The 15,883-nt window shown below is 44.7% G+C and overlaps 1 protein-coding gene across 1 annotated transcript in view; it reads left to right on the top strand.

Annotated features, from left to right (window-relative positions):
* Positions 1-10,847, top strand: part of ttc7a (tetratricopeptide repeat domain 7A) — a gene marked incomplete at both ends in the record, with an annotated part of 60,553 nt that extends 49,706 nt beyond the window's left edge. The window contains one exon of the mRNA XM_080507148.1: positions 10,629-10,847. Coding sequence (XP_080363274.1) covers positions 10,629-10,847 — 219 coding nt within the window. The remainder of the gene's footprint in view (positions 1-10,628) is intronic.
* Positions 10,848-15,883: the final 5,036 nt, after the last annotated feature.

Genomic DNA, 15,883 nt, shown 5'->3' on the forward strand with positions numbered 1-15,883 from the left:
AACAGCAGAATATGATCAGTGTCGATAGAAACACAAAGAGAAAGAGGGAAAAAAAAAATTGTGTGATATATCAACGCTCAACAGAGTCGAGCATGAGTGGAACAGGTGATCGAAATGACATTTTTAAAGTGATTTAGCTATTTATCTGTATGTTTTCATGTGATGTTTTCGAGTGTAAGTCTGAGTTCCTTTCAGTTCCCGACATACCGATCGTGGTGATGCAGCAGACACATCAAACATAGACACGTATAAGACGACACCTCATCGGCCTCCAGTGCAGAATTTATAACACATTTTCACCTGGTTTGGTTTGTGACAAACATCTGTAGCAAAGAAGCAGTACAGCGTAACCAGCAACATCTGGTTTTAAACATCGAAAGGCCTCAGCCAACTGCGACGCCAAAGAATTTCACGACTTATACAAATCTGCAACACAAGATGGCGGATTGAATCAGTCAAAGAAGCCGCGTTATGAATGATGAATGCAAACGTGTCCACTGCTACCACCCAGCGGTGTAGCCCATGACATACGCAGGGACTTAACATTCACCCATAATTTAACCCGCAGCATCCATGGACCCAAAATGAAGAGATAATAATAGCATGATAAAATCTAGTGAAGGAAATGACAAAAACGTCATTAGGGAAAGACTTTTGGGAAGTTAACCTTGACCTGTCAATTTCGCGTCACATCAGCTGACGCCAAAAGTGTATGTTTGTATGCAAATCAGCAACCAGACGGAGAGATATACGTATTTTAGTAGAGTTTTTTTTGCTAATTCATTCATATTCTTCCAAAATCAGTCGGTTCAGTTACCTGAAATAAGTACTGCACTATATTATAGATATTGTCATGGCAACAATTCGGTAAATTACAATTGCAAAAATGATACAAGTCACAGAAAATAGATAGTGATAATTAAACACAGTGTTGAATTTGTATTGTTTTTAAATGTGTGAGGAAGGAAGGAAGGAAGGAAGGAAGCACAGTCCGCCAAATGTTTCTTATTTTACTTGCAAATAGCATTTGAGTAGTGAAAATGCTTATTGGAGCTCCCCAGTGCTTTCAGTAGTAAATTCCGACTTCCAAATGTTTTCAGTTGTATTTTTCTGATTAGAACGTCGGAACTTTCCTCTTCGCCAGTTGGTCATGAAGCTATCGTTCTGCTGTGAGCATGTCGCAGAAAGCACAGACAGTATTGTCAGGAATCGGGACTGGACTCAGAAGTTCAGAGAGTTGATGATCAGAATAATCCAGAAGCAGACGATGGTGTCCAAGGAAGAATCCAGGAGCAGGTCCAAAAAGGATGAGTTCAAAAGGACAAGGCAGGAATATGGGACGTCAAGACACAGAGGGAGAGGGAGACACAGGTTGAACACTTCAAACTAATCAGACATACAGAGGGAGGGCAGACAGGAAGGGCAAGTCGGCGGAGACGTGGACAAGTCACAATAAGACAGGAAGTGACACACGGGTGAAAGACTCAGGCTTAACAGAGACACAAGAGGAAACCTGATAGTTATCACGCTGGAAAGTCCCAGTTTCTTCCTGTTAGAAGTATTCACTTGTAACAGCCAACAAGTCATCCAAATGAATTCAAACAAATTCATGATAAATGTCTTCTCATGTTAGTTTGAGTGAAAAGGCATTTTTTGACCCTGAGTTTTTTTTACCTGGTGCTCTGCAGCCCCCCCCCCCCCCCCCCGTCCTCCTCCTCCTCCAGCCCCCCCCCTTTCGACACGCCTCCCTCACACTACATTGACTTTTACCTGGAAAGCAATTCAATTAGCTTAGCGTAGCAACACCAGCTCTGGGAAACCACACACGTTTCTACTAGATTTTCCAACATTTTTACTCACACCTTCAATTAACTGTATTATATATGAGTAGAAAAAGCCGTGGTATCAGCAGGAGACGAACTCCACTCTGGCCGGCCAGAGTGGAGTGAAGTGGTCATTTTCTCCACAGTAGCCGCAGAGGAGCGAAGGGGAAATGTGAGTAAGGGAAACTCATAACTTGAAGTCAGGGAGAAGCCCCTGTGGTTTGGTGCACATCAACGCAGCGCCACCATTTCCATCTTCCCCTCATGCTTCACTCCGCCTCCAACATATTAGCATCAGCTGTGTCCACATGTTTGTTTTTCCTTTCTTTCCGAGCGGCGTGCACGCGAGACACAGCAGCGCAGTGATCAGACTGTGACTCACAGCTCTGGTCAGCTGCTGGTTTTTCAGAGTATTTTTGGATGGGTGAGGGTGTGGTAGTGAGCGGAGACCAGTATAGCGCTACGGCATGCTGGGTGTGCACACGTGCGATGGTAACGGATCATCAAAGTTGGATTTCTGGGTCGTCACGGTCCACGGGCTTCATCCAGGCGCGCGTTCGCTCGGTCTCTTGTAGCAGCAGAGACGTCCGCAAATTACACACTCGTCTGTCTGTGTTGTTAACCTCATTATGGGGAGTGTTTGTTTTTTATATGTTTGTGTGTGTGTGTGTGTGTGTGTGTGTGTGTGTGTGTGTGTGTGTGTGTGTGTGTGTGTGTGTGTGTGTGTGTGTGTGTGTGTGTGTGTGTGTGTGTGTGTGTGTGTGTGTGTGTGTGTGTGTGTGTGTGTGTGTGTGTGTGTGTGTGTTTGATGGATAGCTGATCCGGAAGCACGGCCCAGCCTCGCTTCCGGCGATGGTATGCAATGAATCTGACCCACTCTCAACATCTTCCGCGTCTCATTCCTGCTGCTCGTGGTGGAGCCCAATCTGAGTCACATACACACACACGCACACACACACACTTTCTGATGCATGTATGCACGTGCACATACACTCACACACCACAGCACACACACACACACTTGTGCTCCTCTCCAACCGTAGCATATTCATGCTCAGCTCCACATATGCATGCATACTCTCAAGGACTTGTGCTCATTGAATTAATTGCGTTCCAATTATCAAATGCCCCCCGTCACTCCCCCCCCCCCCCCCTTTCTCTCTCTCTCTCTCTCCTTCTCCGTGTGGGTGGGGGTGGTTGTCAGCTGATTAGATAATGCAAATACATTATTTATAACACTTTGCTCGTTCTTGCCGCTTTATGGAATTGCCTAGCAACGAGTGAAATGTATTCTATTGAGCAAGACCAATGATAACCAGAGAGAGAGAGAAAGAGAGGGAGAGGGAGAGGGAGGAAGAAAAAAAAAACGAGGAGGGGGCAAACAGAGACGATTGGGAGTTGGCTGGTGCCTCCGTTGCTATGTATGGCTCATCTGGGCTCACTTATTTATTCCTTTTTCTTTGACGCCTCTCTCTCTCTCTCTCTCGCTCTCTCTCTCTCTCTCTCTCCCTCCCTCTCCCTCACCCTCTCTCTCTCTTTCTCTGTCTCTCTCTCTCTCTCTCTCTCTCTCTCTTTCTTCATTGTTCCCAGTTTAGCTCTTTCTCGCTGGCTCACACTCTCTTCCTTCCTTGCTTTCTTTTCTTTTCTTTTCTATTTGTCTCCAGTATCAGCCTCCTGTTTCATCCCTCTTCTTTCCTATTTCCTACCGTGTGTGTGTGTGTGTGTGTGTGTGTGTGTGTGTGTGTGTGTGTGTGTGTGTGTGTGTGTGTGTGTGTGTGTGTGTGTGTGTGTGTGTGTGTGTGTGTGTGTGTGTGTGTGTGTGTGTGTGTGTGTGTGTGTGTGTGTGTGTGTGTGTTTTCTGTTGGGTCAGTTTGCATGAAGCCCTTTTCTATCTGGATTCTCAAATGCCCCCCCCGCGTGTGCCAATGACACACACACACACACACACACACACACACACACACACACACACACACACACACACACACACACACACACACACACACACACACACACACACAATGTTATATATTCATGTATGTGATGTAATCTGTGGAAAGGTGAGAATGTACTTGAAGGAATCAATTCTGGCGGCACTTTATATGCTTCTTTCTTTCTTTCTTCAACTAGTATTGGCTGCAGCAGCCCGGGCCTGGATACAGTGGTATAGAAGTTTTATGAACTGGATCTGATCATATTCTAAGATATCTTTCAAGAGTTTGGTCCTTAAGTAAAAAGTCAGCTCTTAGATTCATTGTTTTGAAGTTGTCAGACACCCAAAGTGCATAGATCCACACAGGTAGGAGGAGAGTGTGGATCAAACTATTGAGTCTCATTCATGCTCTTTGTTCGATATGCAAATGGTTAAGCAGAGAGCTATTTCTATGTTCATTTCTTCCATGTCTCTATCCATCTAATGGAAGCTTGTAGATATGGACTGAATATGGATGTACCACTGGTGGTCTCAGGGGCAAGTGTTGAAATTAGAAGCGGAAAACAAATGACAGAAGTTATCCAAGAGCAACATTAGTGCTTCATTTAGTACACCATAATCGTAGTTATTGATTTCCTTCATTTCTCTAAATGAAGAACTACTGTTATTTTCTGGTGTTTGACTGGTGGTTCGATTCAGAGTTGCATCCTCTGGCAGAACGAAAGCCAAATACTAATTCCAACTCACCGTGATTATAACAACAGTGACGTTTACACCTTTTGAATGCTCCATTGAAAATAAGTTGATCTCCATCGTCAATATTTGGCAGAAGATTCATTCTCCTCTAAGTCAGACGCCGAAGCAAATAAGCAAACTTCCCAAACAATTTAAGAAAGTGAAAGCAAATGTGTGTAGAAAATGCTTAGTAAGAAGGGAAACTTCCAGCCAACAGGATGGAGGTAAATACAGAGACCTTGGCTCACCTCACCGCTCCCTGTCTGGCCAGACATGAAGGCTGATGGGATTAAAAGTTCAGATAAAGGCGCTCCTCCCGGCTCAATAGCGGGTCATTGGGTTACACCACATGTATGTCAGTGGTAGTTGTTGGAGGACAGGGGTTCAACAGATGGTTAATAGCTGACACAACAACGCCTCTGACGGCTAAATTGCTTTAACATGGCCCGCGAGGACCTGGGCAATGCCACACACCAGCTTCTGCAACCGTCACGGCCATTCCTCACAAATCATGGGCTTGTTGTTATTTTCTGGTTTCTCTGGACAGCCCGTGCTCCTCAGCTCTGTGAGCAACATAGACAGCAACAGCAGATTGTGAGGCTATATTTAGAGCTCAGATGTCTGTGCTCTGTCTCGATTATGAAGATTTCTGTGCTGTTTTTACAGAGAAATGATCTGTATGATGTCTGAATCGGGTTTACGGACCTTGGTCATATATCATAGGAGGAAATTATGAGACATATTTGTCTCTCGCCAAGCCCAGCTGGTCTGGTTACTTAACAAATTGTATGTTGATGTGGATGTGTAACCCTCAGTTGGCTGGTCAGTTCCAGTCCACAACCACAGATTAGTTTAAAGCCTGGAGTTTTTAATCACTGTCTAACTACTTTTTTTTCTGTTTACATCCAAACGACGGTATTATGAAAAGTTTTAACTTGGGGCAAAATAAGTTTTTCCCTCATAAAGAAGTTCTACGTCATTAATATTCATCTCGTCAATAAATCTTTATGCTGGAGCACTACAACATTAAAAGGTACTGTTTTTGTTTGTCATCAAACAGTATAAAATATGAATGATATTGGCTGACACCAAAGACCTAAAACTCATTTCCCCAATGCTAATCATTGTCACACTCGAATCTCCGTTGCGTGTTTGCTTGTGACATTCAGGAAGCTGATTTCCTCCTCCCTCGATCCAGCCCGTGGAAACACATTTAATTAAATTCTCTGCATTGTACGCAGCGTGTTAAAACTTTGCTCGAATCCGGATGCAAACGCCACTGCCCACTCGCTCGGTTCGCCTCGGCGTGGCTCACTTGCGCTCAAATGGCACGGCAAGAAACGAACCGTGTGCTGCCAAGCTCGATGGGATCGGCCGAGGTAAAACTGGAGACAGATGGCCGGGAGTAATTACAGAAAGACCAACAGATACCAGTTTTATCAGTGCAGTGCCAGCAACACTCGGTGGCAATCGAAATGTTCTTGAGTTTGTTCCCTCTCTTCCCTCGCTATCCGGTCGCTCCTCTACTTTCCTCAGCAGCGTTCGCCGTGGCTGCATTAATCTCAGACTGTTAGCCAGCAATTAGTGGTTGACCTGCGTCTTCTCCGGGTGGTGGCAAAAAAAAAAACCACACACACAAAAAAAAAAAAGCATCCTTCCCTGGAAATCGCTCATGTTCATCATTCTCTGACTCAACTTCCTGTTTATGTCTAACTTGAGAGTATTTTGAAGAATTTGATTAGCAATCTGGTATCTGTCCATTAGACAGCCAATCAGAGGAAATAGCCTCGCAATCCTAACGCCCAAATCTAAACCCCTAAACCGAAACCATCCTTGACGATATGACATGAACTCAGCCAACAGTCTAAAGAGGTAGAATTTACCTCATAAATATTTGGCATTTTGCTCACATCCGATAGCAACTTACTGTCCATTTGACAGGGAATATAAAAATATATAATAAGGTGCCCTTTTGACAAAATGTCAGAAAGAAAAAAAAAAAAAACAGTTTGGCAGTTATCTGTACCGACCCTGGGCAAAACGTTATCCAACATCACAGTAAAAGAAATGAGTTGATGATTAAATTGATGCTGAAGAAGTATAATTGTGTGAGAGAAGACACTCAAGAAGGAATCACCATCCTCGAATAAGCTCAATTTGATCGTCAGGAATTAATGATTTTATTGTTAATTATTTCTGGAAAATCTAGTTGTAACTTACACAGCTTCACCTCTGCTGAATTACTGATGTTGAAATTTAAGTCAACTTTCAAACACGGTTCAAGCAAATCAAAAACATAATAAAATCACAGAGGGTTTTTTTCTTGATGAGCCTAAATGCACTAAGATCTACTCTGGTGTGATTGTATGTGAAGGTCATCATTTAAGTGTTTGCGCCCATCAACCAGTTGAATTAATGCGACAACAAGGAAAGTCATCAGTGAGGAAAGTCCCATTTCCAAGTTTACAGCTTCCACATGACAATAACAAAGAGCCGACATGGCGGCCTCAGGCATTGCCTCCTTATTGTTGTTGTCCTGAAAAGAAACAAACAAGCTCATTATCACATAAATCAACCCAGACAACTGGGTTGATGTCGATGTGTTTTCTGCTGTTAACACGTCGAACAATCTTTCGAACCATCAAGCTTTGCTGCCAGCACATAATCACCAAAGAGGTGAACGCCATCATGTCTGCCCAAGAGTAAAATCAATCTGAACACAACTTGATTGTGAACACAGTAGGTCCATTATTGTATTTCTTCATTTTTGAGAATTTTATGCCATCTTCCAGCACCCCAGCCTGTTCCCAACTTTGCAGTGGGGCCCTTCCCATTTCCAGGCAAATTCCTTGAGCACCAGCACCAAGACTTGCTCCACAAAATTGGAGCCATTCAATAGAAGCCTGAATGGATTAAATGCTGGATGTTACTGTTTACTTGAAACTGAGGAATGTGAAGAATTGGAATTTGGAATTGTGAAATACAAGTGACTGGATCCACACAATCTACACAACTGCAGTTATACATCTCCAATAAAACAACATCATTGCATTACATATTGCCCAGCTTATGTAGTTTTCTAGCCCCACCCCCCAAAACAATGTCGATATTATACAAACATCGTTTCACTGAGTGTGTTGAGGGATGACAGTGGTGTTTAGGCACCTGTATGAACATAATATTAGCGTGTGTGTGTGTGTGTGTGTACAGTACACACCGTCATGTTTTGTTGATTGAGCTTCATCAACTTTTCCATGGTTACCGGCATAACTGACAGGGGCTGCAGATGGAAGGGTGTGAGCGTTGGCGGCCCGGTAGCTGACTGTGCTAATGCCAGGAAACGCTGGAACAATGTAACCCCTGTGAGTGTGAAGACAAGAGCACAGATGGACGGACAGTGGTGGAAACTGGCAGCGGGGAGCACGGCGCTCACACACACTCTTAAAGACCCGCCTGAGCGTCTCGTGATGGGTTCTCCTCGTACCCCAGTGTTTCATGGTGCTCCTCTGTGTTTTGCTCCCAGCCAGCGGCAGTGAGGGAAATATGAGCGCTTATGTATACTGTGGGTGTGTGTGTGTGTGTGTGTGTGTGTGTGTGTGTGTGCGCGTGCGTGCGTGCGCTCTTATTGAAAGTTGCATCAGAGGCCCTCGACAGCGATGTGAATTTCAGCCCAATTAATCTGGAGCTTGTGAGCAGAGGCTGCATAACAAGACTTGTCTGTCTGACCTCAGGCCAGCTCACTGCGTGTGTGTGTGTGTGTGTGTGTGTGTGTGTGTGTGTGTGTGTGTGTGTGTGTGTGTGTGTGTGTGTGTGTGTGTGTGTGTGTGTGTGTGTGTGTGTGTGTGTGTGTGTGTGTGTGTGTGTGTGTGTGTGTGCTGTTGGTCAGTTTGCGTGATGCCCATTTCATGCCGGACTCTCAAACGCCCCCGACTGTGCCAAGCTCAAATAATATACAACACACACACACACACACACACACACACACACACACACCCGGTGACCTTTACCACGGTGCCAACAGATCTTATCCATACCTTTCCCTCCTCCACACATCAGACTTAATATTGCTGCTGTTTCCTTGCCTCTTGCTTCCTTCCTCCTTCAGCGTTTCCACATACTTTTTGCATTACGTACAGTAGCTTCACCCAGCGAGCGCGGCGATCGCATGCAGACCCAACACTCGTACTGGCAGAGCCTCGGGCGGCCGTCGCCCAGCACGCCACTGAGCAATGAGCACTGTGGACTAGCATGTTCTGCGAGGGATCACGGCACCATCTTTAACTGGTTGGGCCAATTTCAGTCCACCATGAGGAGTTGATTTCTCTATGCATGATGACTGATGTTGATCGTTTCCCTTTTGGGGACTTTGGGGGTTTAAAAGACACCAGTTTGTTTTTCTATATTTTCTGTTTGCATTGTCAGGCGATGAAAGCAGTAAAATGTCAGGCTTCAAACTGCTTTGCATCTTATTTGAATCGCAGCAGCTAAAATGACAATGAGGCCGGTGTCCACTTACAAGTATTGCAGGCTGCATGTCTGTAGGTTCTGTACTGTTAAACAAAAGTGTTTCACAGATGAGGCCGATTGGAAGAAAAAAAAAAATGGCTCCAGTGAATAAAAAGAGACTAAAATAAATAAAAGATGACACAACTATATTTTGGGATGAGTGTTGATGCTAGCTGGGCCAGCAATAATCATTTTAATCAGTAATCAATACAATTGTATTTAGGTTTTGCATTCTTATAAAATTGTGAGCTCCACTGTGCGATTTTGGATGGTCTCAGACGGAAGATGTGAATTGTGATGATTCGAGTCACAAATCTGTGATCTCGTGTCGCTCACTGAGCTTTTGTTAGGCAAAGAGAGAAAAGCTCCTAACTGAGCTAAACAGTGAGGGCGAATCATCAGCGGGAATGCAAAATGCACATCATTTCCATCTGCTTGAAGGGCTCCTTCCAGCACCTTCTCCTCTGACCCTGAATGCAGCATCAGCTTTCATAACTCTCGTCTGTGTGTTTGACTCCTGCACCGTATTTCCGCTCCTAATCTCATCATTTGAGGATTTTCTCCCTTCGTTTGCACAATCTCAGCCTGTTGCTTTGTTTGTTTGTTTGTTTAGTGTTTTTTTTTTTTTTTGGGTCGACCTTAACTAGTCCACAGGAACAGCAGGCATTATAATCCAAGATTTTTTAGACTTTCAGGCAAAAAGCCACCATCTGCTTACTTGATCTCCTCCTGGCATAAAACATTTTAATGCTCGTCGTTTAGGATGTTGAATATTTTGGGCACGAGGTACAGAGACGTTGAATACAGTTGAATCTGTATTGAGACCATTAGAGCGTTTATCCTGTTACTAACCTCGGAATTTAGGCTGATTCAACCCGTGGACATCCTGGACAGATCAACACAGAGACACAATCACACATGTACGTAGAATTTAGAGTAAGAAAATCACTTCCTTGTGTGGGGAGACCAGAGTACCTTTGAGAAAAACGATGCATAAGAAGAACAAAAAAAAAACTGCAGACAAAGTATGACACCTGGTTCTGCAGGTTTCTTCCTCTTAACAGGGAGTTTTCCAGTCCCACCGTCGCTGATGCCTGCTCATGTAATATATTTTATAGTATTTCAATGTAAAAGTGCCTTGAAATGACTATTGTGTTTGGCGCTATATAAATAGGAATTTAATGAAACAAACCTCGGACTGGATGTTCATGAGAGAAATCCTGATAGCAGGCGTGCCTTGGTTAGTATTCCCTCAATTCTCAGATTGCTTCTGTCACAATAACAAACATAACAATCCAACATAATTGTATGTCAGTAGAAATTCCTATGTGTGATGTTCCTGGTGTATTTTTCCTCTGCATGCATGTATGTTTCCTGACAAAAACAAACAACAGCACCCACTAGGGAACCTAAGTGAAAACTACATCATTTTCAAAATGTTGCTTCCATGTAAACAGGGTCTAAGGAAGTCCACCACCTCAGAATCGAACCGAGAATGTTCCTGCTGTGAGACAATGATGCTAACCACCGCTCAGCCTGCTTCGACTCCCCTTCCCCCTGAAAAATACTTTAAAAAGCAATTTATATATTAATCGAGGGTATTTTTTTTCCCCCGCCTGCATTTCTTCCAGGGTCTCCTCCTGGTGAAGACCGGGCGCGTGCAGCTTGGCGAGAAGGTGTTGCGGGACGCCGTTCAGATCCACAGCACCTCCCACGAGGCGTGGAGCGGCCTGGGCGAGGCGCTGCAGCGCCACGACTCCGGCCGGGCACCCGACTGCTTCCTGACAGCTCTGGAGCTGGAAGCCTCCTGCCCCATCCGACCCTTCACCATCATTCCCCGGGAGCTCTGACGGCCGATGGAAAAACCAAAGTTGAAATGTGTTTGAAGTGGACGATCGATTCACGGGGGGGGGGGGGGGGGGGATCTTTCTGCTTTCTTGCTCGGAGGGAGACTGGGAGATTGACTTTTGTTTATCCAGTCAATCTGATGTGAAAACAGGAAGTTTCGCCTCCAGGACTAAAATGTTGCCATAGTTTCTCCAACCTACCTCTGGATGAAGTGACCAAGCTCAGTCGAGGTTTCTGCAAAACCATCGACAGCACGTCATTGTCTAATATTCAATCATGTGAACCTTTTATCCTCAAAGTTGATGATTAAGAAACAGGAAAATGAGCACGTTTTACAAGGACCTTAAGTCACTCAAAGCGTCTCAGCAACTGGTTAATTACTAGTCCGCAGTGGTGCAAAGAAGGTGAATCTGTGAACTTCTGGCAGTTATTATTACCTGCTGATCAGACTGTGACCTCTATAGGGTGATTCAAGTCTGACAGCAACAAAGGATAAAGATCGGAGCGTCAGGAGGCTGTTTGGAGGCTTAAAACAAGAACAGTACGACTTAGTTTCATAAACGTATATAATGTCAGGACACTCAGGCGCCACCATTATACTGAAAGTTCAATCTGCTGGCTTTTTCAATAAACTTTGCTGTAGAAATCTGGATAGTGAGCTTATCTATAGACCTTTGTACAGAGATGGTAAAAGAGAAATCCTATGTTTTGATACTGGATTCATAAAGATGTGGGGCCGATCCGCCTGATCTCTGTCTATCGTCGTCAATATTCAGCTCAGATTGTCTCCAATACGTCAAGATCAGGAGTTGGATAAAGGTCTAAAAGACGGTCGCATTGATGGAATACTGGATAGCAAGTCTCGGTGCTAAATGAAGCTCAACTCGATCAAGCGGTGCAGCAGATGGATGGAGGTTTTTGACCCGTAGTTTCTCGTCTCCCTTCCAGCAAGAAAGCACACAGGTTTGACTGTCTTTCATTAATTCTATCTTAAGATTATAGCTTCACTTTCTCCTTGAATACTGCCTAAATCACTCTGACTGTGTGAAATGTTGCACCCTTCTTTCAAAAACTCCATGGACTGAGTCGTTAGCTCAAATTAGTGACGATTGATGGGTAATTTTATTTTATTTTTTTTTAATTTAAGATGATCACAATCGATGAGCTTGGCTGCGGAGCTTGAGAAATCCCAGAGATGTGCTGGTTGCATCCTGACACTCGAGGTATATGGTCGCGGGTGTGTAGGTAGTGAACGTACAGGCTGGAAGCCTCGGCGGCGGCGCCAGCGGCTCCACTTCATCCTTATTTTAGCCTTTGATGTATTTTTGATGGTGGTGTTGATTGACACAGCTTTACGGCACGCTCTCCTTCTCGTCTTCAAAATGAGGGCTCATGTATGTTGTAGAGGTGCTCATCATACCTTGTGGCATCATATGTATCTGTACACTGTATGTGCGTGTGCGTGCGTGTGTGTGTGTGCGTGCGTGTGCGTGTGTTCATACGCTGTTCCTTTACATTATGTATTTCCATGCATGTGTATGTGTTTGCTTTTAAATGATCCCTCCCGGGTGTTATCAGTCCCTGTTCCGTTTGTTCTCTTTGTACGCTACAGAAGGCGACTCATCCGCTCGTGTGTGTGTGTGTGTGTGTGTGTGTGTTTTGTCCCTTCGTTTTGTTGTTGTTGTTTTTTTGGTTGTTGTTGTTTTTTTGACTCATCTGTTCATAATTCTCTCCATTATAAACAACAATAGCTTTTAAAAAGTCACTGCTGGATGCCGCTTCTTCACCTGCCTTGTCGCTTGTGACTAATGGACATCACTTCCGAGTGCCTAACCACATTAATGTGAGCAGTGGGACTGGGCTGCCGGCTTATGTAATACTGCCAGCACAGTTTTCTGCCTCCAAACTCCCTCCTCCTCCTCCTCCTCCTCCTCCTCCTCCTCTTCATCCTCTTCTCTTACTCTCTCTCTCTCTGTATCTCTTCGTCTCTCCCTCGCTCTCCGGCTTGCCTGATGTGATGTGATGTGGCTTGGTTGCCTAGCAGCCATCCCCTTGTTTGAGTAACTGGGGAAGCGGAGAGATATCTGGTCTGCTGAGCAACACACACACACACACACAGACACACACACACACAGAGTGAAGGCAGATAATGCCCTCGTTGTGTGGTTTTACAGGCTTGACAGTGTCTGTTTGATGTCTGCTGTTTCCATGTGAGGTATGATCCAGCTGTAATCAATGTCTCCGGCTGGTGTAAATTGATTTGTGTTATGGGAAGAGGCCCTGCCTTTGCTCGCAGCACAAAACAAATATCAGCCATTTCCCCGCAAGACAGCCAGCACTAATCCCCCCCCCCCCCCCCCATCTTTCCTGTCTTTATTTTATTTTTCTTAAAGCTCCACAATCGCCCACGTCCCCATCTCCCTCGGCCCTGAGAACCCCTCCTCCATCAATACTTTGATTCCCCCCCCAACCCCCCCCCCAAGCGCAGAAATTATCGATCATGTCACCTCTTCTTTTCTTTTTCCTTCCGTCCGAAAGAGTCTATTTTTACTTCTCCCAGCGCGCTCGGCAGCTCTCTGCGGTTCCGTCCTCTCCTCATTAGCGCTGTGTGAGACACCTACACAGGGGCTCCGGGAGATGAATGGTCTAATCCCCGAGGGGAAGGAGTGAAATATTACATTGTGTGCTTGCACATGCACCGATCCACGCACAGTGACAATGTGAGGCTGGAGACACACATTGTGTGCTACAGTACACACACATCCACACACACACACACACACATGCGCGTGCACCATGGTCTTGACAGCTCTGGTAAAAGGAGACAGATTAATGGAAGAAGCGGCCTGCTGCAAAGCCTTTCAGTATGACGACAGGCAGATGAAGCTCTATTCACTGGACCCGGTGTCACCAAACGCACACACACACACACACACACACATGCCTCCATACTGTTTGTATGTGTGTCAGGATCACTGTGAGTCAGGTCATCCGTGCGTATCGCTCTGGTTACGCTCTCGCTCAGGCACCTGAGCAACAAAACCTTGAGAGTAGAGACAATGAGGGTGGGGCGGTGGTTTAGCAACAGGTATCATGTGGTCAGGTTCCCATAATGTCCTCGATGCGCCAACCTATGAATCAGAATTATTTACTTCCATCCACACTAATTGGCTTTTTGGAAACACGGTTAAAACCACTCTGGGTGTGATTTCACCGTTACTGTTAATGCTGTCATGCGAACCCTGGTGAACCCCGCAAGCAGATTAAAGCCGTTTACAGAGCAGGTCAAAGCAGCACTCCGCTGCACTTCCATTACCGTTGGATTGACACACAGACCAAACACAGGACAGAATAGCTCCAGAGGCACCATGTTCTTGAAGCAGATCTTGATTAGAATGTCTCCAAATGGTAAAATACGATAATGTAACGTTCACCGCTTCACATCGTGAAATGTTGCATAAATCACAGCAATTTTGTAGTGTCGTTCCCGTGCTCTAATCCAATGATAAAGCTCTCAGTGGTAGGGAAAAGTAGAATTCAAATCGCTCCATGGTGAACTCAAGCAAACAAACTGTGAAAGGATGCCATTTAATCACACTGTTGTCATCTACTCTTCCCTGTTTGCACATGATGTCAGTGCTATAGTGTTATATAGGCCCTGTTAACCTGGAAATGTTTTTAAGTGAAAATGGAAAACTTTTGTTGAATTTCAGGTGTCCAGCATTCACAAAAACGGTTTTCTGAACCACTGAAAATGCAATTCTTTTTAAAACACTCTCCTTAGAAACAGGGAAAACGCACTTTTTGTGAACTGTTGCTACTGTGCAGGCACAGCTGTAGTAAATAGCTGTTCTACACATTAGCCGAGAAACATTACCAACAATGGCGGCCTCCAGAGTGTCATGTAGCTAAACATGTTTTCACTTGAAGTTATTATGTAAATGTTCCAAATTGATCACCTGCAACGAAAACATGCAATCTTAGTAAATAAGGCCTGAAATACCAACAAACCAAATCAGTTCTTTTAGTTACCCCTCAAAACTAAACATGTAGCTACAAGCACAGGTTGACCAACATTAGGATTGTTCCAAGTCTATAAATCCCCCCCCAAAAAAACTTGAAATGAATCACTGTCATTTTGTTGCATCAACATGTGTCGTCACTTTTCGCCGCCCTGCCATGACTTCTTGGATTTTGAAGTTGACCCGAGCAAAACCAGGATCAGCGGGTCTGCTCTGTGCTCCGTCTCCACTTGCTGTATTTTCCACTTAGATCTCATCTATAAATATTTATGTACAGGTTCCACCACACTGTTGCCGTGGAAAGTGGCAGCAACGTCGGAGCATCAGCATGAATAATGAGCAGCAACTGATGATCAGTAACGGGTGCCGTCCTAAATGACGTCTATGTGTTTGCATGGAGTTCAGGTCACTGTGTGTGTGTGTGTGTGTGTGTGTTGATGCCAGCCTCACAGGGGCGTATAGAGGTCACGGGCTGGGTGGTGCCAAGAAGGGAAACCATAAACCATCATCGTGATGTCCAACCATGGCTGCGACATCACGGATGGGTGAGGGCGAGGGGTGTGACGGAGGCTACGGGGATCAGGTGAGCTTCCATAATTTCACTTATAAAAATAAATGATGCATACACAGATAACGGGAGGGGAAAATGTGCCCAGTGTTAGCATGGTGGCTAACATGCGTTGGAGCTGAAGAGCTAAATCCATTTGTCTCTGATTCAGTAAAAACTATAAATATGAAAAAAATACCAAGCGATCATGCCGTCACACATATAATAAATGTGGGACCTATAAAAGACTTTCAAACGACAGTTTGACACACTCGAAATTTCTAAATACCACGTGTTGTTAATCACACACAAAGTTATTCACCGTTTGGCGGAAACTGTTTGTCTCTTCTGATGCAAATGTACAAGAGCAGAATTGTTCAAAAAAACTATGATGCAGAAATAGGACAGCTTTTGGTCACAGCTGCACTTGTGGGCACATTATTTATTTAAATAAGGCAGCCAAAAAGAA

The sequence above is a fragment of the Blennius ocellaris genome (assembly GCF_963422515.1).
Source record: "Blennius ocellaris genome assembly, chromosome: 13".
Classification (NCBI taxonomy): Eukaryota; Metazoa; Chordata; class Actinopteri; order Blenniiformes; family Blenniidae; genus Blennius; species Blennius ocellaris.